The following is a 26533-nucleotide window of genomic DNA, read 5'->3' on the forward strand; positions in this document are numbered from 1 at the left end:
AAAGTACCTACATACAAGAACACCAGCAATGTAGACCATAAAACACAGGATTCGACATCCATTGCTATTTTACCATATCCTTTCAAGAAGATTCTAAGCAAAATTCTGCCCAATGGCATTCCACAGCTAAGCCTCTAAGCCTTCCCTAACCTTTTATCATTCTTAACGTTAACCAGTGCTTCAACCAGTGTTCCATACCTGAGAACCTGGCCAAAGTTGCTAAAGCCACTAAGTGAACCCTCATTATTTTAACCACTTCATTAAACTACCAACAAAATTCCACATACCTGACCACTAACCTTATTGCACAAACTCCATCACCAGGATTGAGTTTTTTCAAAACTTGTAAAAATGCAGCTAATGCACAACTGCACAGCCTTCCTGTGGAGGCAGCTCAAGACTGTTGAATCAACCACCCACTACAAACTGCCAAACTCCCACACCTCTTCGGGTACTTCTGATGGCAGCACTTCAGCTTGTGGAGCAGCCTTTTGAAACTTGCACAACTGAAAATGTGAAAGGTTATTAGCTAAAACGTTAGGAAGACCTGGTATATGCTTAGCAGAAATATACAAGTGCATTTTTAAATACTGTAATGCCAATTTCTTCAACAACAGCTGTGTTCCCTTCCCACTTCTCTGACTTCTTTGCTAATTCTTGTACAACAGCTACATTATCAGAAAAGAAAACACTCCTACAACTGGTCATCTGTCATTGCCATACCATCATTGCTCCCAAATCAACATCAATTCCAAAAAAAAAATAATGTCCTTTAACCAACAGAACAAACATTTGGTCAAGGAACCACAGACTATCTACCCCCAAATACTTTCTCATACCTAATCTACCTACAGCATCTGTAAACAGTTTCAACCTCTCTGCCGATACCCAATTTTCTTGCCACATTGCAATGCCACTGAAACACTCAAAAAAGCTCTAGCCAAATGCACAAATTCTGCTTCATCACTTTGCTCACTCTTACCCAGTGATGATGCTTCTTTCCTCCCTTCAAAATATTATCCACTGGTCTGCAAAAACTCCCATCATGGTCCCACTGCCCTACAAGTAAAATTCATTAGGCCCATGAACACCACAACATCCTTCACCCTCACCTTAGAAACCTCCAAGCATCTACCAATTTGCTCCCTCAGTTTAATCAATTTATTTTCTGGAAAATGAAAAAAAGTCATTGTTTGCATCAGTTATTAGTTGTAAAATGATAATTTCTTTCACATGACCACTGACTTAGTGTGAGGTAATGGTAAAACCAACTCTTTGCAAAGGTCAAAAAACACTGAAAAACATATTCTGTGACCACCTTACCATTACCCACTAAGAAAAAAAAGAATCCAAATAGTGAACTACTTTTCCCCCATTTGCTTATTACTTCCAAAGCCACTGCAGTGCTGTGCTAAAATTCTCAAAAGCAGCACAGGCAACTGCACAACCCATCAGCATGGCCTTGTCAAATCAGTATTTGCCTTCGAAAAACCTCCCCAACTTTTGCCAGTCAACTTCTGCCAAAGACATTAAATGAAAATATGCCTCAGTGTACAGTTTGTGAATATTCTTCATTGCATCATCCAAGGATGTACACTTTACTTTCTTCACCTCCTTGTCAGTATGGTCATTAACTGAATTCCTTTCCGGGATTGAAAAGTGGTGAATTAAGTGATATCTTAGCTTCTTCTGAGGTACTAAACCTAAAGGGGATATTTTAAAATGGTCAAACAGAGCTAAAATTAATAGGCCCAGCAGCTACTTGCCTTAATCTCTTTATTCAACAATCTCTGTAAAATGTTCTCCTTACCCTGTACTAACCAAAAGTTGTTACTAATATTACCATTACTGCCATCCAATGAATTGAAAAACCTAATTCAGAACCATCAGTAATTTCCTTTGCTACTTCCTTATTGGGGTAATCTCTAAGCAGTGATGTGAGCTTATGTTACTTAACAGCGGAATGTTTTTGCTGAGAAAATTACCTCTCTCCAAAAAAAAGGGTTGTCTTGCCCTGAATCCCAGACTTCTTTCTCAGTTTCTTCAGCCTATCTCACTGCTGGCTGTACCTAATGGCACATCAGAAAAAACATCCTGACCCCTACCCAGCTGCCCTCATCCTTGTACCAACACTTAAACCCTGCTCTGTTGTTCTCCACCAAATGCACAGACACATGCAAAATGACATGAAGGCCATGGGCACCTCTCCACATTAAAAGCCCAGCATGCCTTTTCTTTCCCTGCTCCCTGAAATTGACCTTGCTGTGTTGCTGCACTCACTCTGTCACGAATGGTAACCAACCATGTATCAGCATGTCTCACCTCCCAGTGTAATGTCTTGTCCACAGCTTTTCAGTTTCCTGAACTTTTGATCATATCATAAACAACAATTTCCACCTTACAATATCTGGGCTTCCCTTACAATAATAAAGTAGGCGAGCAAGCACAAAGCCTGCCACAGTTCTCTAATAACAACTGCTATAAAGTATACAAATCAAAGTGCCCAATTATCCCAAGAGCTAGCACTATACCCAGATGCTTTCCTGTTTCCCAAAGCTGAAAATGTCACTGCTAGATCCTTTGATGCCAGTGCATCCCCTCTGCAATCTGTTGCACTCCTTCTGCATCCATCACTGCAAAATGATCTACAAATTCTTCTCACCAATTATTCTCCCTAACAGCCAGTGAAATATGTGGGGTGATATACACTCCTTTCCCTTCATGCAAAAATTCCAAACCCTGCACTAATGCTTTCAACCAGGTGCCCTGGTTCTACCTGCTGAAGATCCTCTTGTCCCAACTCTTCATCAGTCAAGTGGGCCACCACCTCTGAGATATTATCGTTGATTCCTCTTCTATCAGTGCTGTTGTTCCTGATCTACCCATATTAAAGCCATCTGACTCCTCTAGTAATGCCCCCTCTGTAGCAGCTCCTGCAGCCTGACTGTACCATCCAAATCAAGATCCTGTAAAATGATACTCAAATATTCATCCAGCTAATAACATCTCTGTGTTAACAGACTAACACCATCACTTGAACTCACTAATTGTCTATACTTATTTTCTGCAATTACTGAATTAAAAGAGTTACCTCTAACAGGCTGAAGTTCTCCTGAAGATCCCTCTGCCACTGTTCTTCATTCCCTCTTAGGCCTTCTACCCAGCCTCTGCTCCACTTCTTGTGCTGGACTTTCTACCAGCACCTCCTGTCTCAGATGCCTCTTGGACTGTCTGCCTGCTTCTTTTTCTGAAAGTCGCTGTGACAAAGCCTGCCCCAACGCTTTGTAAAAGAACATCTCTGCTTGAGATGATGTTGCCTGACATTTCTTGTGTAGATCTTCAATGTTCAAAATCCTGCAGGAAAAATATTACTATGACCAGAATACAAATATGAATATCTACAATAAATATACATTAACTGTAAAGTACTTCGCCTTTAAAACACACTTACTACCACCAAAGTTTACTGTCACCCCCTTTTCTCATTAATCTCATTTTATATAGATATATATATATATATATATATATATATATATAAGGTTCCCCTTCACAAGATCGAATGAATGGAAGCTCGAAATGCATAAGCTCCAGACCAGAATCTCGAACTTCCATTCACTCAAAAGTGTGAATGGGAAGTTTAGGGTTAGAAAAAAAAAGAGTTCAGTTACCTTTTTGCAGGGGGCTAGGTCCCCCTGCACCCTTGCAGCTGTCATCTAAGAGCTGTGTGACAGCACTATAGCGGAGGACTGGGAAATCTTCCATTTTGTGCTTATGCATATAGCGCGGAATGGGAGATTTCCCTTTCCTTCGCTGTAGTGCGATCTTGGAGTAGGAATATTTAAGTAGGGGGTGGGGTGGGGGGTGCAGTGCAAAAACATTAGAAAGGTGTTTTTTTTTTATTTCCCCTTCACTTTTCAAGTTTCTGTACACTCGAGAATCTTGCTTTGGGGTTATGAATTTCAAGTTTATAGAAATTCGATCTTGTGAAGGGGAACCATACATATATATATATATATATATATATATATATATATATACACACACACACACACACACACACACACACACACACACACACACACACACACACACACACACACACACACACACATCTATCTATCTATCTATCTAATCTATCTATCTATCTATATATTATACGTCTCTTACTCCCCTCCCTCTCATCTACGTACTGCATTATTTTGATTTGTACTAAAGATACTAAATCAATACTGTTGGTCAAAATTCTTCTTGTATATATGTAAATATAGAACTGAAACAAAAGCAGTTCATGGACTCCACTGGAAGCAAACTAGGTTAAGGAACAAACCCAGAAGGTCGAATTGTCACATAAAATCCTTATCCCTAGAATACAGATCCGAGTGCAACTCCTTTGCAGGAGTTGCACTCTGATCTGTATTCTAGGGATAAGCAAATAAAGGATTTTATGTGACATTTCAACCTTCTGGGTTTGTTCCTTAACCTAGTTTGCTGCCAGTGGAGTCAGTGAACTGCTTTTGTTTCAGTCCTGAGTTTACATTGTATTTTTTGCATTTATATATGCAAATATATGTGTGTCACTGTAAAACATTATGTGCATTCATCGCTATTCTATTTTGTAACTTTCTTGTACAACAGACTTCTGCTACATTTTTGATTTTAAAGTTTGAATTTCTGTAATTTGTTTATGTGTTGGAGCTTTTCTCTTCAGGTCTCCACTGAAAATGGGCCTCAAGCCCATTTGGACAAACCCAGTTAACAAATGTCAATAAATAAATAAATATGGGTCTAATTCAGATGACTGAACTTTCAAATGTTTGACTTTCATATTGCTGAGACCATATGATCAAACATTTAAAAGTTCAAAGGTCTAATAAAAAAATTAAAACAAACAAAAAAAAATAACTGAATGCTTTTAGCAGGGGGACATTTGTTAACTGGGTTTGTCCAGCTGGGCTTGAGGCCCATTTTCAGTGGGGACCTGAGGAGAAAAGCTCCAACATACTTCCAAATAATGATGGCAGAAGGACATGGTTGTTGTATGTAAAAAGCGCTTCTCCAGCCTGTTATTAAAGTCAGCTAAGAAAACATAGCAACAGCATTGGAATATACAACTTAGCAGATCCCCTTAACAACCATTCCTGCTGTCCTGCCATCATGTCAAAACAAACAAACAAACAAACAAACAAACAAACAAAAAATAAATCTCCTAACCTTGCCTCTTCTACTAACAACCATCTACCTGTTACACACTGTACTGGTCACCTGGGAGCTGACATGTCTGTTATGGAGATTACTCTTCAAAGTTGTCTGCATCAAGAAGTTGAACCTAACTACATCTCTACATTGTGAAACACTCCTCCCCTACCATTCCTTCTGCTTTACATCACTTCCCCCTCTCAGCTTATAACCTATTCCTAACACATACCCATTACCCAACTAACAATGACATACCGCTCTAGCCTATAATATAAATCCCACTTTGTCTGCCCCACCCCTATTTTTTACTTTATATAATCTGCCCACATAAACAGCCACTACCAAGACCCACATGTTTAGAGGATCAGTGACAATCACGTCTGCCACAACAAAACTCATTTACAATGCCATGGACATGACCAGCCAAGTACAAAAACTACACAACACTGACAATAATAAAAAATGGGCTATTTCTTTTAAAGTCATATATACATCCCCTCAGGTAGCAGAATTTGCGGAGTCACATCCACTTCAGCAGGGTGTAAGGGCATTATGGACCCTCACACGTGAATAATGGTCTACCCATGATTCCTAAGTCTTGCCTACATTTAGGCCTATAGGCTCTTGCTTAGTCTTCAAATGTATGGGATATAGGATTTTCACAAAAGATTAACAGGTGTATTAACAAAAGACTGGGGATGAGGTGGAGGATGTCAGTGTGTTACAACATCAAATAAAACTGTGTCTAAAGCACAGTAGCAATAATTAATTCTAAGATGTTATTTATTGCTCGCCTCTCATGTGACTTCAACACTCGTCACTCACTCCTACTCAGCCTGCACCTCACTATTAATTATTTCATACATTGCCTAAAGAAAGTATAAAAGTGACGTTTTACAAAACATGTAAATTGTTCTCATGAAGAGATGATGAGAGCATTCATCAATAATTTTGAAACATTTCACAAAACAAAAAAGTAGGTTTTAAAGTACTGAAAATTCTTCATCATTTATAAACTTTATATGCAGTCATCATTTCTCCAGGAAGTTTATTTTTCTTAGGTTCACTACATCCCAAAAACATTTTAGTTCCATGTATTTGCTGTAACATTCAGAGACCAAACAAAGTACTATTTTAGATGTCCTATCAAAGTATATGTACAAATGGAAGCACAGATGATGGAACATACTGCATGATGTAAAATTATTTAATACTTACGAAAAGCAGACAGTGAAAAAAATGGAGACTGTCTGATGCCACCAGCCACTTTAACATGACAGTAATATTTGATGTTATTATTCTGAAAAGTTTCTTCCATTGTTTGTCCATATTTATACTTCCTCCAGTCATTCTCAAACTTGTACCAGGTGTATGTTTGCATATCTAAATTTGTTGATGCGTTGCATGTTAGAGAAACATTTTCTCCAACGTTCACATCCCCTTCTGGAGATCTTGAAAGTCTTATTTCAGACAATGAAACTACAAAACAAATATATTTCACTGTTAATAGATAATTAATTTAGGAACCATGATGCATTCTTCAAAATATTGCACCATCAGCTAAATTTATTATAAAAAAATGAAAAAAAATAAGGTAACCATATTTCAATATATTGTGAAACAGCACATGCTCCCTCGAGTAAGTAACAAGCCAACTTATACTGTCTCAGATCTTTATTTGTTCCCAAACATTAAATCAGATTGTCACGGTGACCTTATTCTTTCATAGGTGAGATACCACAGCATGTATGTTTGTGTGTGTGTGTGTGTGTGTGTGTGTGTGTGTGTGTGTGTGTGTGTGTGTGTGTGTGTGTGTGGGTTTATGTATATATGTGGACACATATACATACTTAAATGCACATATATGCAGACACTTGCCAAGTGCACACATGCGTACACAGACACACACACACACACACACACACACACACACACACACACACACACACACTAGGAACCTCAGCATTGATCAAATAACCTCAGAATGAAGACAGCAATACAAGTCACACTGTTGAAAGGTAAATACTTCTAAATGATTTTCTTTTTTGTTTATATTGTAACATCATTCCTGGTGATGGCAGGCCTTAGAAATATATACTGAAAGCTCAGCCATGTTTTCTTCATATCTTCAAAGTTAGAGCATATAAAGTTGTTCACTGACAGGTAAGTAATGACCGACCTGGTCTGTATACTTGGGGTGAAGGGATTTGCGAGCTCTAGTCATATCACAAACTCTGACACCTGAGAGATAACTTATCACTCTATCATTGCTCAGCCTTATGAGTGGTGTGCCAGTATGTCTGATTACAGAGTTACTTATGACTAGGACATTATCATGTATAGTAGCATGGTCAGGCAGCCTTAAGGGCTTAGTCCTACAATTTGGTGACCATTGTTTTCAGTGGAGCTGGAGGTGATTGTGTGAGTGCTGTAACTACTGGAATCAAGAGTTTAGAAGGTGGGGTTCTGAATGTGTTGCTAAAGGTTAGGTGCTATGGTGCATTGTTTAGAAAGTTGAAGAAACATTGGAATGCATTTTTAGTACCTTAACACATGTGGACTTAGCTTTAGTGTTGTGCTGTGGTGGTGCTTGGGCATGGATAGCTCTGAGTAATATAAGTGGTTTGTCCCCATTTTAAATAAATATCCACACCTCACTCAGGTAAAATAGATGTGCAATGGGTTTTTAGTGAACATGAGACAGTTCCTAAAATGCCCCAGGGTACAAAATGCTCACATCCTGGCAACAGATGAGTTAAGGGCAGACTGTGGTTTCGTGGCATCAGGTAATTTGATTGGAGAGTTTAAGTAATAATGGGTATTATAATGTGATGGGGGATGGGTTCAGTAATAATGGTCCAGGGTACTATGCCGAATCAGATACAGGAACAGAGGCATGGGTACTATATGGGCAGAGATAAAGGGAAATTCATGGCATGGCCTAACAGTCTATGTACTCGTACTGCAAATGAATCTGTATACGGGTGCCACTAATAAGGCAGAAAATGAGATACCATACACACAGTGCTATAAATCAGAACCAGGTACTATACCTGCAGTATGGTAAGGCAGAAAGATGCAGGATATAGGAAGAGGTGTCACAAATCTAGCAAGCATTGCACAACAATTCAAAAGTGATGCAAAGTGCCTGTGCAGACTTAGGTTTCAGCAGCAGCATCGTAAATAATTTTTCATTTACTACTAGGGACATTCATAGACATCATGAGATTTAGTATACTAAAGGCAGGACCCTCTGTTACTACTGCATTGTGAGAGAGTCATTTATGTCACTAGACTACAGAACTACCGACAGGAAACCTTTGGTTCTACTGATGTGTATTATTAGCCAGTTTCAAGGATGTGAACAGTTTGAAATGAATAGCACTCACAACCTGTTCTGCAGCATTATGTCACCAATCATGGTTATTAACGTACTTATTTATTTTAAAGATAAGTGAACTGCAACACTATGGCTTTGTTTCAGTTAGAGCCTCCTTACAATAACTATGAGCCAATCAATGATCCTGTTATTCTTATGTGGTGTAACATTTGGCACCACCACTGAGATCAACTGATTGTATAATTAGACAAAATTCACCCCGTTATGTAGTGTCATTTGGCAGGGTCAGTCATGCTACATAATTACTACATCATAGACAAGGTCTATCAAGCCCAAGTTATCACATGATTAATGCACCCATTCTTCTGTACCCGTGCATAAAAAGTCACCATTGTCACATGAGTAGTGCAAGCCCTGTTCTACGTTTCTCTGTGCTCTGCCATTAAGCAGGTACACAGGTATCATATCAGTAGAGCACCATGTAATGTTTAGACAAGTCCATCTTTAAATCATCCCATAAGGCAAAGCATACATACAGCACGTGATATAATTCTGGCTTGCTCCTTAATTTGCTGACAAAATACTAAAGCATATGGTTGTTCACTTTTGACTCCTATGTGTTTGCAATCTGAACTGAATAGCATAAACAGTACATGGTGTCAAATGGGATCAGAGTATCTACTGAAATGTTTATATTTTGCTGTGGTACCAGACAATTTATTACTTTAAATAAAACACAATTCAGCTCACCACACCCATCTGCAGATGGAATGTGGAAAGTTTTTAAAAAGAAATTGCTTAAGTGCAAAAAAGCAAAAAAAAAAAAAAATGTTTAACATCAGGATCTAGGCAAGGAGTGTCAGGTGGCTATATTCAGCTGGTGAAACTGGGAATCTTGAGGCAATGTTACAATTGCCTCATGTACACAGACAACCCTCTCCTCCTCCCAACAAATACAAATATATGTGAGAGATGCAACTATATAGCCAAACTGGAGGCTGAGCTCTCTCAACTGGCTACTGGCAAAACCAGTCAGGAGGAGAAGGTAACCACACACACCACAAACCCAGTCTCACATAGACCTATCACAACTGCAAACCAAACACATAAACACACAAAAACATACTCGGAGGCTCTGTTTAAAAATCTACCAAAACAACAGAGGCCTCCAAAGCAGACACCCAAGCGACCACTACCTCAAGACATAGCACATGCAACACATAGTTCACAAAGTCAGTGTGCTAAACAGTCACAGCCCTTAAGGCCAAACAACATGCCAGATACACTTGTAATAGGTGACTCCATAGTCAGACACACTGACATCCTGCTCACCAGACTGAACAAGGAAAAGGTTACAGTAAGCTGCCTGTCAGGCGCTAGAATACGCCACATAACACAAGCACTCAGGTCACTCCAAAGCAAGTACAAATATGACTCGGTCATTGTCCATGCCGGTGTGAATGACCTGAGACGTACCTCCCTGGACTACATGAAAAGAGACATAGAGGAGCTCTCTGATTATGTAGCCCAGGCCGGTATGACCCTGACCCTGAGCAGCATCTTACCCTCAACAAGAATGATGCCACAGTACAAAGACAAAATGATCAGCTTTAACAATTGGCTTATTTACTGGTGTCATTCTAAGGGGATCCAATGTCTGTCTGCTTGGGATGACATGCTTGACAAGCCACGCTGCTTCGCAAGAGATGGCTTGCACCTGTCACCCATGGGCTTCCGGATATTGGCCAAGGCTCTTGCCACCCCCATAGTGCCTTTTTTAGGCATGGCTCAAAAGACAAACCCACCTCCCTAGAAAACACAAGTGAAAAAAAACTAAGGGTAATGCTGCTGAATGCCAGAAGTCTAAACCTCAAGATGCATGCTCTCTAAGCCCTCCTCAGTATGGAGAACATCGATGTCTGTGCAGTGACTGAAACCTGGTTCAAGGCTCCTGAGAGCACCCCAGCACTACCAGGTTTTACCTCATATCATGCTTTCCGGACCCAAAACTTGGACCGAACCACAAAAGGAGGGGGAGTATCCAAATTCATCAAAGATACCCACACCTCCTGGTTAGTGGCAATGCACGAAGCATCGGAGACCATCCAGGTGCAACTAACCATAGGCAAAACTACCCTACAGTTTGTAGCATGCTACAGACCACCCTCTCAAACTCAGGAACCCCACTCAGCCTTCCTGAAGACACTGGAGAGTATGAATGTCTCTCCAAATACCATCATATTGGGAGACTTCAACTACCCAAACATAGACTGGGAACATTACTCAAGCCCCAACACCCTAGCCCAAAGGTTCCTAGAATTCATAAACTCAAATGCGATGGAACAACTAGTCACCACTCCCACAAGAGGAGATAATATACTAGACCTGATCATCACAAACATGGGGACAAAATGCTCCACACCGGAAGTATACCCCTCATTGTTGAGATCAGACCATAAGTTAATCTCACTGGAAATCCACATCCCGCCCCCACCCCCTGCACAAAAGACCACAGTGAAGAACTTCTCAAAAGCCGACTTTACACTTCTTAAGACTGAAGTGGTATCCTTCAAGGCCCCTGGGCCAATGGAAACCACAACCCACACCGCTGAATCCTTTATAAATGCCTTCTACGGGCACCTTCAAGAATGCATGGATCATGCAATCCCTAATAAAACCAAGACCCATTCCCCCAAAGGCAGGCGCCCTGTCTGGTGGACCCCAGCCATTAACAAACTTTACAACAGGAGGAGGAAGCTACTACATGACAGAGCAAAATCCCTAAAAGGGAAAGCATCTCTGATCAGTGCTATCAAAAAACTACGATCACTCATAAAATCATCCAAGGCCAACTTTGAGAAAAAAATCGCAAAAGACACAAAAGACAATCACAAGGCCTTCTTTAGCTATGTTAGAAACCTGGGTGGAAACTCCCAGATATGCTCAGAGTTAGTCCAAAATGACACAAAATACACTGAACCCACAGACATTGCCAACATTCTGGCAGACAGGTTCAGTGCAAATTTCTCTGCCCCCTCCCCCCCAAAAAAAGAAATATCTATCCCAGCAGAGTGTAGCCTCCCTAACATCTCAGATACCCAGGTGAGAGCCGCCCTTGCCAAAGCTAAAAACACAGCATCAATGGGACCGGACGGTGTCCCGGGCTGCGTGTTACATGAACTCCAAGAGGAACTAAACCCACACATAAGGCTGCTGTTTAATCTTAGCCTTACTACAGGATACATACCCAAAGAGTGGCGTACAGCAACAGTGGTCCCACTCCACAAAGGCGGTGCTTCTACGGACCCTGGAAATTACCGCCCCATAAGCTTGACGAGTCTGGTCTGCAAAGCTATGGAAAGGATCATTATGGAACTCATAAACAAAGACATTGGGGACCTACAGACATTGACTCCTACCCAATTTGGCTTTGTCAAGGGCAGATCCTAACTTTTGAACTTGGTCGACTTTTTTGAAACAGTCACTAAGGCCATTGATGAGGGTAAGGCAGTTCACACAGCCTACCTTGACCTTGCAAAAGCCTTTGACACAATACCCCACTCGGGCATCATAGACAAACTCACCAGCTTAAATGTAAACCCATATGTCACAAGATGGGTTGCAAACTGGCTCAAGGACAGAACCCACAAGGTCAGAATTGCTGGAGCCATGTCAGACTCTAAGCCAGTCACAAGCAGTGTCCCACAGGGCTCAGTCCTGGGACCCCTCTTGTTTGGCATTTATTTTTCCGAGGTGCAAGCAAACATAGGAGGATTGTGGCTGACAAAGTTCGCAGATGACTGATAACTGGGTGCCATAATTGATACTCCAGCGGACACAAGCATCCTTCAGAGAGGCCTCATAGAAATGGATAATTGGTGCCAGAGCCATGGCCTTAAACTGAATGCCAAAAAATGTATAGTCATACCCTTTGGGAAAAACAAGGTACCCACAAATTACCACATAGGTGGTAATCCATTAAGTACGGAAGAGGTAATCAGGGACCTAGGGACCCAAGTTGACAGTAACCTCTCATTTGACACTCACATTGCCAAGGTGGTTAGGAAGACCTTCTATATTGCCCACCTTATCATGAAGGGATTCACATCTAGATCAAGAGAGGTCATTGTGCCCCTGTACTCTTCTCTTATTAGGCCCATGATTGTGTACAATGCCCCATTTGGGATGTATCTTACCCGACACTTGCAGCAGTTGGAAAGACCCCAAAAGTTCCTCATCAAGAGGATAAAGGGTCTCAAACATATGTCATATGCTGCCCGGCTGAAGAAACTCCAGCTCTATTCAGTCGCATACCGCCTACTCAGAGGTGATCTATGCCTGACGTACAAGGCCATGTCCAATCCGGAATTAATGGACATGCTCCACCTCAGAAAATCCAAATCCATCAGAGCCACGAGAGCAAGAGATTTGAACCTCATCACAGAAATAAATAGAACGTGCTGGAGGGACAGATTCATAACCCAGAGGCTCCCTACACTCTGGAACAGAATCCCAATCCATGTTAGGCAGAGCCCCTCACTAACTCTCTTCAAGAGAAATCTTGACGAGTGGATGGGAGATCGTAGGTTTACCCTGGGGGTCATCTCTGTGTCACTACTAGACAGAGGCACAGTAAACTAAACCCTAAATGGGCATAGTATTCTCATCTCAAGGGGTGGCGAAAGCCACACACACTCTGGCTAGGCTTATAAATGCCCTAGGGCAGATAGCCTAGTACAAACCTATGAACCTATGAACCTATTTCCATAAGAACAAGATACGTGATTAATGTGAGAGACAAAAAAATAAGAAATGGAAGAGAGGTTGAACTACAACTTTGAATCACTTTGAATTTATAAAGTCTAGGAAATCAGAAAAGATGAAGTCATTGTTTGTTAGTTACATTAGACTCAAACTTGAGTATGGAATAATAATATGGAAACCTCATAAGAAAATAAGCATTAGTAAACCGGAAAGAGTACAATGGAAACATACCAACGGCCTCCATGGATATGAAAATTTAAGTTATTATGAAAGACTAAAATATCTGAATGTGTATAGCATTTCTTATAGATATCTAAGAGAAGATCCTATTCAGGTATTTAGGGCATTTAGAGACAACTGCCTCTGAGAATGTTTGGGGTTATCAAAAAGTAGTAGGGCATCATCAGACAACCTATGTAGAAGATTCTGTAGGAATGAGAAGTGTACTAATTGATTCTCTAACAGTGTAGCTGATGCCTGGAACAGACTACCAAATTACATTAAAGTGAGTACTAATTTAAATGTTTTTAAGAACAACCTGGGCGCCTATTATGGTAGCAAGTGTTTTGGTATATTGGCAGGCTAGAAGGACATTAATGCCCATGCCTGAAATATTTGCACATATATATGAAAGTTGAAAAAGATGGATGTAGAAATTCAGTCTTTATAATATTACTTCAGGTTTGGCTGAAGAAAGTAATGTTGCAACTTTTTCCACTTCCTAGAGATGATAAAAATTTATTTTTATTTATTTAACATTTGTTTACTGGGAAACTCTGACTGGGACAGAGCCCATTTTCAGCAGATGCCTGGGGAGGAACATTCTAGATGTATGTCTTTGTAATGGGAGAGGAAACCAAAGCATCCAGAAGAAGTCCACATGAATACAGAGAGGACATTCAGACTGCACAGAAGGCAAGCCAAGTGAGAATCAAACCAGAAAACCTCTTGGTGTGAGGTGACAGTGCTAACCTCTGCACCACTGCACCGACTAAAATAAGATATTAAATGCATTTAGTCTTATTAAAGAAAACAGACAAATTTCAATACTATTGTGAGTTTAAAATAATTTGTTATATATTTCATATTTATTTTTCACTGGAAACCAGGGTTTATAGTAATCCGATGATGTGATAGAATTTAGACATACAGCTAATGACAGCATTCACTATTAAGGGACAGAATTGTTTGTGGCAGTAAGAATAGGAAAACAAGAAGTAAACCTTTGTCAGAGCCTGGCTTAACACTGTCTAGAGAAGTAAATGTGTATAGCCTGCAGCAGCTTCTCATGAAAGAAGCATCATTTATTTGTGATGATATGCCTCAATGTCTGAGTAGCTTACAGGAACCTTATTCCCATGATTAGATTATGGCCAGCAATAGATATAAATGACTCCATTCAGATTTTTAGAACAAGGTCCTTGCAACTAATCACATTTCTGTGGACTTGCATTACTGCAGAAATGTGAATATGTACTTGGTCAATTTTCTCTGTTTTTTTTTTCTTATCACACATACTCCAGGTGCAGAAATCTGACTTAATTTTTTTCTCTCTACACCGTACACTAACTGGCACAACAATGAGTTATTTGTATTAACCAGTGGTTGGAGCTTGTATTTTAGTATCAGAAATTGTGTAAGAAGGATGCCTGTGTTGCTTATACAGAATCTGTTTAGTTGTACCATACTTATTAGTCTTACAATAATGTACTGTTATTACATATATGTCTGAGACAAATGAATCACTCTCCAACTTGGCAACTGATACTTTCACTGAATATTATTCTACTGCTTTTTTGTTAGATTTATGCAACTAATTAATTAATAAACTCTTCAAATATTTAGTTCATTCAGTTAATCAGATTTAAATATGTCTAGGATTCATAGCTACACTGTTTAGTTAGCAGTATAGGGAAACACGGAGTATCCAAATGAAAGCATGCAGTGTCTATGTTCAGCTGAACTAAATGAGCCATGCAGCAGCTATGCAAGTGGACCTAGCCATGTAGTGAAGCTGTGCAGGTAGAAGTAGCCATGTAGTGAAGCTGTGCAGGTAGAAGTAGCCATGTAGTGAAGCTGTGCTGGTAGAAGTAGCCATGTAGTGAAGCTGTGCAAGCAGAAGTAGCCATGTAGTGCAGCTGTGCAGGTAGAAGTAGCCATGTAGTGAAACTGTGCAGGTAGAAGTAGCCATGAAGTGAAGCTATGCAGGCAGACATAGCCATGGAGTGAAGCTGTACAGTTAGAAGTAGCCATCTAGTGAAGTTGTGCAGGTAGAAGTAGCCATATAGTGAAGCTGTGCAGGTAGAAGTAGCCATGTAGTGAATCTGTGCAAGTAGAAGTAGCCATGTATTGAAGCTGTGCAGGTAGAAGTAGCCATGTAGTGAAGCTGTACAGTTAGAAGTAGCCATATAGTGAAGCTGTACAGATAGAAGTAGCCATGTAGTGAAGCTGTGCAGGTAGAATAAGCCATGAAGTGAAGCTGTGCAAGTGGAAGTAGCCATGTAGTGAAGTTGTGCATGTAGAAGTAGCCATGTAGTGAAATACATAAAAAGGGTTCTTATATGAAATACAGACTTCCTGAAAGTTGACATTTCAAAAGAATAAAAAAAAAAAAAAATTACCAAAAAACAGTGCTGGTAAAAAAATATGTTTTCTTTTTCTTCTTTTTTTTTTTTTGCAGGAGGGCATCCCATGCTCTCATCAATGGGGAGGATCCCTAAACTTGTGTGTGTGTGTATATGTGAGTGTATATATATATATATATATATATATATATATATATATATATATATATATATATATATATATATATATATATATATTCTTCTTTCAGCTGTTCCCATTAGGGGTCTCCACAGTGGATCATCTGTTTCCATTTCTTCCCGTCCTCTGCATCTTGCTCTGTCACACCAACCACCTGAATGTCCTCTCTCACGACATCCATAAACCTTATCTTAGCCTTCCTGTTTTCCTGTTACCTGGCAGGTCCATCCTTAGCATCTTTTTACCAATATATCCAGCATCCCTCCTCAGCACATGTCCAAACCAATGCAATCTTGCCTCTCTGGCTTTGTCTCCAAACTGTCCAACCTGGGTTGACCCTCTAATATACTGATTCCTAATCCTGTCTATCCTCATCACACCCAATGCAAATCTTAACATCTTTAAGTCCTCTCTAGGCACTCTGTCATAAGCTTTCTCTAAGTCCACAAAGACACAATACATCTCCTTCTGACCTTCCCTATACTTCTCCATCAACAATCTCAGCATGTGTAGTGCTTTTTTCCCAGCATGAAACCATACTGCTGCTCACTAATCATCACCTCCCTTCTTAACCTAGTTTCCACTGCTCTTTCTCATAACTTCATGTTGTGAGTGATCAATTTTTTTCACCTCTGTTGTTACTACAGCTCTGCACATCACACTCATTCTTAAAAATCAGCACCAAAACACTTCTTCTCCATTCCTCAGACATCCTGTTATTTTCCTAGATTTCATTAAACAATCTGGTTAAAAATTCCACTGCCCTCTGTGCTAAACACTTCCATGCTTTCATCAGGACCAACAGCCTTTCCATTCTTCATCCTTTTCATAGCTGTCCTTACTTCCTCCTTGCTAATCTGTTGCACTACCTGATTCACTATCCCCACATCATCCAATCTTGTCTCCCTCTCATTCTCTTCATTCATCAGCCCCTCAAAGTACTCTTTCCATCTGCTCAGCACACTCTCCTCACTTGTGAGTACATTTCCCTCATTATCCTTTATCACCCTTACTTGCTGCACATCTTTTCCAGCTTAGTCCCTCTGTCTACCCAATTGGTACAGGTCCTTTTCTCCCTCCTTAGTGTCCAACCTTTCATCCAACTCTCCATATGCCTTATCCTTAGCCTTTGCCACCTCTTTCTTCACCGTACGCCTCATCTCCTTATACTGCAGTCTACTTTCTTCATCTCTCTGACAATCCCACTTCTTTGCCAACCTCTTTCTCTATATTCTCTTCTGTACTTCCTCGTTCCACCACCAGGTCTTCTTGTCTTCCTTTATCCGTCCAGATGTCACACCAAGCATCTTATCAGCTCTGCTGTAGTTACTCAGTTATTCGGTAACTCTTCATGGCCACCCAGTGCCTATCTTCACTCTTTCCTGAACTCCACCTCACAATCACCATTTTTCAACTTCCACCATTTGATCCTTGGCACTGGCCTCACACTCCTCCTTCTCTTCTTCTTGATCACCAATGTTATCCCACAGACCACCAGGGGTCCAAACGGAGAGATGATAAGTCAGCAAGTAAAGGGGAGTAGTATTGCTGAAATTGAATTTATCCTCAAGTCTTGGTGAGTACTTTCACAAGGTGGACCCTGTTTTTTTTTAAAGTTTCACCAAAACAACACTGATATATTGACTGTATTTATATAGCATATATCATGGTCAGAAGTAGGCTAAATTTTAAAAGGATAGCTGGGTGCACAAGACCCAGGATAAAAAAGTGCCCAATTCTGGTAGGCACACTGGTGCCAAGACTGGAAAATATGACAGTGTAGAATCCTCAAAATATAGAAACATTCCTACAATGAGGCCAGGCCAGGCCCAGAGGAAGGATGTTCCCCCCTGTTGTAGAAGGAAGTAGTAATCCACAAAGATCACAAAAACTGAGAGGCCAAAGAAGAGCCATAAAGATAAGAAAGTGGATTATTGAGGATAAGAAATAAATTATGTATTGTTACTATTATGCAAAAAGTCCCGAATTTCCAGACACCAGATGTAAAAAAATGATTAAGAAAGAAATTAGAGAAAAGGAAAATATTTCCACAAAAAAACTGTCAGAAGCTTCAAATAAAAAATTGTCTTCATTAATAGATTTGTGAAAAACAGTATATAGATCAAGAAACATTGATCTGTTTGGAAAAAGAAGCATGTGAGGAAGTGCAGCATATATAAACAACAAAACCTACAGAGTTTTGAAAAGTATAAAAAAGAAATACGAACATGGGAAAGAAAGAGAGATTTGATATGGTACAATATTTATGGAAAGGAGAAAGCCAAATAAGTCAATATAAAGAAGGCAGTCCCAAAGATATTCGAAGAGAAATATAGGCAAAGGCATCCAGATATGGAACATTTCACAATAAAAAAAAATAATATCACAAAGAGGGAGTGTAGAAAAGAAGATTAGCAAAATAGAAGTTAAAAATATAAGTTATGGAGTGGTTGCAAAGTGAAGGATTTGGTGTACAAGGTCTAACACAGGTTAAATCACAACAAGATGCAGCATCAACAAAGTAAGGAAAAGCAGGAATATCAGGAGACATCTGAAGAAGAAATATGGAGATGGGAAAGAACAAGAGATTTAATATGGTGTAATATTTATGCAAAGGGGAAGGCAAAACTAACCAATACAAAAAGAGCAGCACCAACAATATTTGAAAGGTATTAGAAATGTAATTAGAAATACCAAAGGTACTAGAAATACAGATAAAGATTTCTGGATATAGAAAACTTTACAATACAAAAAATAAGAAGACAAAGAGGAAAAGTAGAAAAGGAGATTAGTAATGGAGAAGTTAAAGAAATAGAAACTGAGGTTTTGGAGTACCTGTGAAATGAAGGATTCAGTGTAGAAAATCTAAATCAGAAAGCACCACAGCAGGATAGAGAAATAGATATCCAAATTAAGGGGAAACCAGTGGGATGGGAAGCAACTGTTCAGGTGCCATTTGAAGATATGTTGGAGTTTTCCACAGGAAACCAGTATAAAAATTTACTTGAAGCTGGGCAGCAAGGGAAGGAACAGGTAACTGTGGATACTCTGACACAGTCAATGTTGAGGTGTGCTAGGACAGTGAATTCCCATATGACAGAGCAACAGATGGCACAGGATGAAATTGAAGAGAAGGTGCCAAAGGAAGATGCTACAGAACTTTCTATAGAATGTCTACAGGAAATGGAAAATAAGAAATGTGCCCTCAGTTTAGAAGAAAATGTGCTAAGAGAATAGTTGCTTGATTTAATAGAGATAGATAGACATATTAAGATCAATGAAAGAAATAGTCTGTAGAAGGTCAATAAAATCCAAAAAGTCAGAAGTCTGATAAAACAAATGAACACAGTAATTAGGACTGTCCATAGACTGTCCATAGAGATTTATGCGATATAACAGAAGTAAACAGGATATATTACTGTGCAGCTAAATTAATAATTGATAAAGTTCTACCACAAGAACACAGGATAGTGGGGAAAAGGAAGGGGAGAAATCAAATACCATCATGGAGGTATTGAATAGAGAAAACTATAAAGCAGTTAACACACTCTTAGAAGAATATAGAAGAGGGAACATATCAACAAAAATACTAAGAAAGATATACGTAATAAAAGCAAAGTGCAGTATTAGAACAGCCCAGGATCCATCATGCACTATTACAAATAAGCTAAAAATCTCAGCACACCCAGAAAAACTTAGAAGATACACAAATAAATATAAAGCAAAAGTAGAAAATAAGTGATTTATTGATGACCAAAAAAGGTTTTACAAAGAATTGGGAAACAAGGTAAAAGGAATTGAAAGAACACTAAAAAATGAAGAAATAGATGCATTCTGGAGAAGTATTTAAGAATATCCTGTAGAACATAACAAAGATATTAAATGGATAGAATATGTGAAAGAAAGAGTAAGAGGTTTGAAGGTACAGGATATGAAATGGGATGACGTAACAGCTAGAGAGATTGATACATAGTTAAGAAAAGCCTGCAACTGGAAATCTCCCCAGGCCCAGATGCAGTACCTAACTTCTGCTTAAAAGTATTAACATCTTTGCATGAAGATGTAGATATGAGTAAGAACTGTCTATATGCAAACTCTGAACAGACACCAACCTGACTAACAACAGGAAAAACAATGCTCCTACTTAAGAGTGAACCTGCATGCTACCCTAAGAAGTATAGACCAATAACTTGCCTTCTGTCGATGTATAAACTGTACACTTTAATTGATGCTGACAGAGTTTATAGTCATTTAGAAGAAAACTCAATTATGGCAGTAGAACAAAAGGGCAATAAAGGAAAGTCATATGGAACAAAGGATCATTTGTTGTTAAATAAAATCATAGTGGAGAACTGTAAAAAGGGGAAGAATGTAAGTATGCCATGGAATGACTATAAAAAAGCATTTGATGGTATGCCACATTCATGGATAAAAGAGTGCTTAAAAATGTATAAGATACACCCTACACTGATCAACTACATTACAGTGACCATTAAACAGTGGCAGACCACTTTGCAATTAACCCATGATAAAGGACAAATAATTATCCCAGGCATAAAAATTCAAAGGGGGATATTCCAGGGTGACTCTCTGTCACCACTGTTATTCTGGCCTGCCCTTCACCCATTAAGCTGTCTACTTAACAGCTTAAGCCATGGCTATAATTTGGTTCCAAGAAAACAACAAATTGTAAAGACTTCTCATCTTCTCTTTCTCAATGATTTAAAACTGCATAGCTCATCAGATGAGGAACTGAAAGCACAACTGCAAATTGTCAAAACTTTATCAGATGATATAAGAATGTCATTTGGTCTTGATAAATGTGAAAAAGCAACCTTTAAAGCAGGAAAACTGCAACAGCATGAAACATCAGTTTGGGACAAGAATGTGATATAAAAGAACTTGAGCAAGAGGGAGTGTATAAATATTTGGGAGTTGATGAAGGATCAACAATAAAATATGAAGAAATGCGAACAAAACTTAGTAAGGAATACTTTAGAAGATTTAAATTAATCTTGAAAACAGTGCTGACATCTAGGAACAAAATTCAAGCTATAAACCAGTTTGGTGTTCCTATCCTAACTTAAAGTTTTGGAGTGATTGACTAGCCCCTAAATGTGTTGGATAGATTGGACAGGAAAACAAGTAGGATGCTTCATGCTCAACAAATCTTCTTCTTTCGGCTGCTCCCATTAGGGGACGCCACAGCGGATCAACTGTTTCCATTTCTTCCTGTCCTCTGCATTTTGCTCTGTCACACCAACCACCTGCATGTCCTCTCTCACCACATTCATAAACCTTATCTTAGGCCTTCCTCTTTACCTGTTACCTGGCAGCTTCATCCTTAGCATCTTTTTTCCAATATACTCTGCATCCCTCCTCAGCACATGTCCAAACCAATGTAATCTTGCCTCTCTGGCTTTGTCCCCAAACCTTCCAACCCGGGCTGACCCTCTAAGATATTTATTCCTAATCCTGTCCATCCTCATCACACTCAGTGCAAATCTTAACATCTTTAACTCTGCCACGCCAAGCTCTGACTCCTGCCTTTTTGTCAGTGCCACTGTCTCCAACCCATATAACATAGCTGGTCTCACTACCCTCTTGTAGACCTTCCCTTTCACTCTTACTGGTACTCGTCGGTCACAAATCACTCCTGACACTCTTCTCCACCCACGCCATCCTGCCTGTACTCTCTTCTTCACCTGTCTTCCATACTCACCATTACTTTGAACTGCTGATCCCGAGTATTTAAACTCAACCACCTTTGCCACCTCTACTCCCTGCATCCTCACCATTCCTCTATCCTCCTTCTCATTCACACACATATTCTGTCTTAGTCCTGCTAACCTTCATTCCTCTTCTCTCTAGAGCATATATTCACTTCTCCAGGGTCTCCTCCACCTGTTCCCTACTCTCACTACAGATCATAATGTCATCTGCAAACATCATAGTCCACGGGGACTACTGTCTGATCTCGTCTGTCAACCTGTCCATCACCATTGCAAATAAGAAAGGGCTCAGAGCTGATCCTTGATGTAATCCCACCTCCACCTTAAATGCATCCGTCACTCCCACCGCAGACCTCACCGCTGTCACACTACCCTTGTACATATCCTGTACCACTTTTACATACTTCTCTGACACTCCCGACTTCCTCATACAATACCACAACTCCTCTCTAGGCACCCTGTCATATGCTTTCTCTAAGTCCACAAAGACACAATGCAACTCCTTCTGACCTTCTCTGTACTTTGCCATCAACACTCAGAGAGCAAACATCGCATCTGTAGTGACCTTTCCTGGCATGAAACCATACTGCTGATTACTAATCATCACCTCTCTTCTTAACCTAGCTTCCACTACTCTTTCCCATAACTTCATGCTGTGACTGATCAGTTTAATCCATCTATAGTTACTACAGCTCTGCACATCACCCTTATTCTTAAAAATCTGTACCAAAACACTTTTTCTCCATTCCTCAGGCATCCTCTCACTTTCCAAGATTTCATTAAGCAATCTAGTTAAAAACTCCACTGTCATTTCACCTAAACACCTCCATGCTTCCACAGGTATGTCATCTGGACCAACAGCCTTTCCATTTTTCATTCTCTTCATAGCTCTCCTTACTTCCTCCTTGCTAATCCACTGCACTTCATGATTTACTATCCCCACATCATCCAACCTTCTCTCCCTCTCATTCTCTTCATTCATCAGCCCCTCAAAGTACTCTTTCCATCTGCTCAACACACTCTTCTAGCTTTTGAGTATGTTTCCCTCATTATCCTTTATCACCCTTACCTGCTGCACATCTTTACTAGCTCGGTCCCTCTGTCTAGCCAATTGGTACAGGTCCTTTTCTCCCTCCTTAGTGTCCAACCTTTCATACAACTCTTCATACGCCTTATCCTTAGCCTTAGCCACCTCTCTCTTTGCCATGCACCTCATCTCCTTATACTCTTGTCTACTTTCTTCATCTCCCTGACAATCCCACTTCTTCTTTGCCAACCTCTTTCTCTGTATACTCTCCTGTACTTCTTCATTTCACCACCAGGTCTCCTTGTCCTCCTTCCTCTTTCCAGATGTCACACCAAGCACCTTTCTAGCTATCTCTCTTACTAGCTCTGGTGTAGTTACCCAGCTATTTGGTAACTCTTCACTACCACCGAGTGCCTGTCTTAACTCTACCCTGAACTCCACCTCACAATTACCCGTTTTTAATTTCCATCATTTGATCCTTGGTGCTGCCCTCACACTTATCCTCCTCTTCACCAATGTCATCCTACAAACCACCATCCTATGCTGCCTAACTGCACTTCCCCTGCCACCACTTTACAGTCTCCAATCTCCTTCAGACTGGCCCTCCTACATAAGATATAATCCACCTGTGTGCATCTTCCTCCACTCTTGTAAGTCACCCTATGCTCAAAAAGGATGTTTCATGCTCACCAAATGATTTATAAAAATCAGTGCATACCAAGATTACATATTCCTCATTCCAAAGGATTGATGGGCCTCCTTGAAATTGATTACATGTATAGATCTACAATTGTGGGACTGCACACATATCTGCTGACCTCACAAGACCCAAACACAGTGAAAGTTTTGAATCATGAGGAGAATACATCTAAAATGATGTCTCTGCTTAGTCTAGCAGAAGCATATCTGTGTCAAGCAGGAATGGAAATCAAACCAGAAGTGGCTATAAATCAGGTAGCAACTGAAATGAATGTGCCAAAAAAACAAAAGAAAGAATATAAGATGAAGGACCAGATGAGAAGGCAAGAAATGTGGAAAATGCATAAATATGGTTGCAACTATAGAAAACTTCTGGAAGAACCTCATGTTGATCAGGAATGACTGCAAGAATTTTTAAGGAGAAGCAAATTCAAACCAAGAGATGAAAGGTTAATACTGGCAGCACAGGATAGTGGGCTACATACACATTGGTTTACAAAGTCCATTGAACATGTGGGAGAAACAGACAAATATAGGTTTTATAAAACAGAATTGGAAACAATTGCACACCTCATTGCTGGTTGTGACATAGTAATGACAGAAGGACTGTATTCTGAAAAGCATAATAATGTGGCAAGACTGTTGCACAGGAGATTGTGCAGACATTATGGTACTGAAGTGGCTGAAAAACACTGGAAACATGAGCCACAAAGCATCATAGAAAATGATGAGGTCTACATCACATGGGATCATCCATTACCAACAGTTCAAAAGATAGATGCTAGAAAACCAGATATAGTGGTTCATGAAAAGAAGACAAAAGTAGCATTGATCATTGAAATCACCACACCCAGTGACTACAGTGTGTTGTGTACAGAGACATAAAGTCAAAAAATATCAGGATTTGCAGGCAGAAGTGAGAACAAATGGAAGAAAGATACCCAGACAGTTCCAATAGTAGTAGGTGCAACCGTTATTATAGAAAATAATCTACAATTGTATTTAGATATGTTACCAATACATGTAACCCTGTATGAATGGCAGAAGGAGTCATTACTGGGGCACATTGCAGGTGCTGCGAAGAGCACTTCTGGCTGAAATCAAAGATTGAAACAATACTAATTTCATGAACTTTAATCATACTTTGACTAAGGAATGGAGCCCATTCCTGTCATGGTATTAGTAACTCAAAAGACTTGGAGAAATTAAAAAAGGGAGACCCCATCCTATGCTGCCTAACTACACTTTCCCCTGTCACCACTTTACAGTCTCCAATCTCCTTCAGACTGGTCCTCCTATATAGGATATTATCCACCTGTGTACATCTTCCTCCACTCTTGTATGCCACCCTATGTTCCTCTCTGTTCTTAAAATATGTATTTACTACAGCCATGTCCATCCTTTTCACAAAATCCACTACCATCTGACCTTCTGCATTCCTCTCCTTAACACCATACCTACCCATCACTTCCTCATCTCCTCTGTTCCCTTCACCAACATGTGTATTGAAATTCACTCCTGTCACCAGTCTCTCACCCTTGGGTACACTCATCAGCAATTCATCCAACTCACTCTAAAATTTTTCTTTCTCATCCATCACACACCCAACCTGCAGAGCATATGCACTAACAACATTCATCAACACACCAACAATTTCCAGCTTCCTAAACATCATTCTATCTGACACTCTTTTCACCTCCAAAACACGCTTGGCATACTGTTCCTTCAGGATAACCCCTACCCCATTTCTCCTCCCATCCACACCATAATAGCACAATTTGAACCAACCTCCCATACAGCTGGCATTACTCCTCTTCCATCTGATCTCTTGTGCGCACAATATAGCAACCTTCCTTCTCTCCATCATATCAGCTGGCTGTCTCCCTATACCAGTCATACTACCAACATTCTAAGTTCCTACCCTCACTATCATACTCTAGACCTTCCTCCTGTTTTCCTGCTGTCAGGTATGCCTTCCTCCTCTTCTTCTCCTTCAGCCAGCAGTTTCCACCAACATCCTGTTGGCTAACAGTACTGTTGGTGGTCATTGTTAACCTGGGTCTCGACCTATCCGGTATGGAAATCTGTATTGTTGTCCACATATGCCACTTGGCAAAGGATTTACACCAGATGCCCTTTCTGATGTAACCCTCCCCATTTATCCAGGCTTGGGACTGGCATAAAGCAATGCACTGGCTTGTGCATCTTCATACGAACTCCATGGTCACACCAGCTTGAAGAGGAAGAAGTTTCCCTAAAAGTGAATCATTGTTGGCACACAATTAAAAATTGCACTAGCAATGATTTCCTATGGCACAAAGCATTTGGCCTAATGCCTTTCATCCTTTTTTTTTTGCTAGTTATTGATGCTCATGGAATTTCTCCTTCAGCTTGTGTAGGGAAGCCATGTGCTTTAGTGGGTACTCAGACTAATACAGCTGAGCATAAAGCAGTGTGTATAGATCCATGTGAACCCATACAAATTTCCAGTGTGTGCTTCTGGTTATGTGCTATTAGATGTGGGTATAGATAGCAGGCTGTGCTTTATGCTACCATTGGGTCATTGTAAAATATAAACATTCATGTCACATCTTAATTGCCTATATAACATGCAAATAGTTGCATAGACTAGTAAGTGCATCTCCATTTTCTAGGCTAAGATGTACAGATTTTGGAAGCCTTTTTGCATCCTTAGGCAGCAGTATTGGAAGAAATAGCAGTATTATTTGAATATATGATTTTGGAAGCCTTTTTGCATCCTTAGGCAGCAGTATTGGAAGAAATAGCAGTATTATTTGAATATATAGACAGCCTATGGAGGCACACAGCACTCCAAATGTGTGTGTGTATGTGTGTGTGTGGTGAATTGTTTTGTCTACATTTCTAACGATGTCAGCTTTCTACTGGAAATCACATTAGAAAAGCTAGCAACAGAAATATTTGTGTATGAGTGAGTAAAGTGTTTAGAAAGTATTGACAGCAAGGAGTACATTCCTGTCATTCTCACTGTCA

At 39.9% G+C, this 26533-nt stretch overlaps 1 protein-coding gene across 2 annotated transcripts in view; it reads right to left on the bottom strand.

Moving 5' to 3' along the window:
- LOC122809219 overlaps positions 1 to 26533 on the bottom strand; it is a 633651-nt gene that overhangs the window by 447620 nt on the left and 159498 nt on the right. For both annotated transcript variants that reach the window (XM_044080532.1, XM_044080531.1), the window contains exon 3: positions 6415 to 6675. In XM_044080532.1, the coding sequence (XP_043936467.1) occupies positions 6415 to 6675 (261 nt within the window). The remainder of the gene's footprint in view (positions 1 to 6414; positions 6676 to 26533) is intronic.

Source organism: Protopterus annectens, chromosome 8.part0 (assembly GCF_019279795.1).
Source record: "Protopterus annectens isolate FY-2018-M chromosome 8.part0, PAN1.0, whole genome shotgun sequence".
In the NCBI taxonomy this organism is placed as follows: Eukaryota; Metazoa; Chordata; order Ceratodontiformes; family Protopteridae; genus Protopterus; species Protopterus annectens.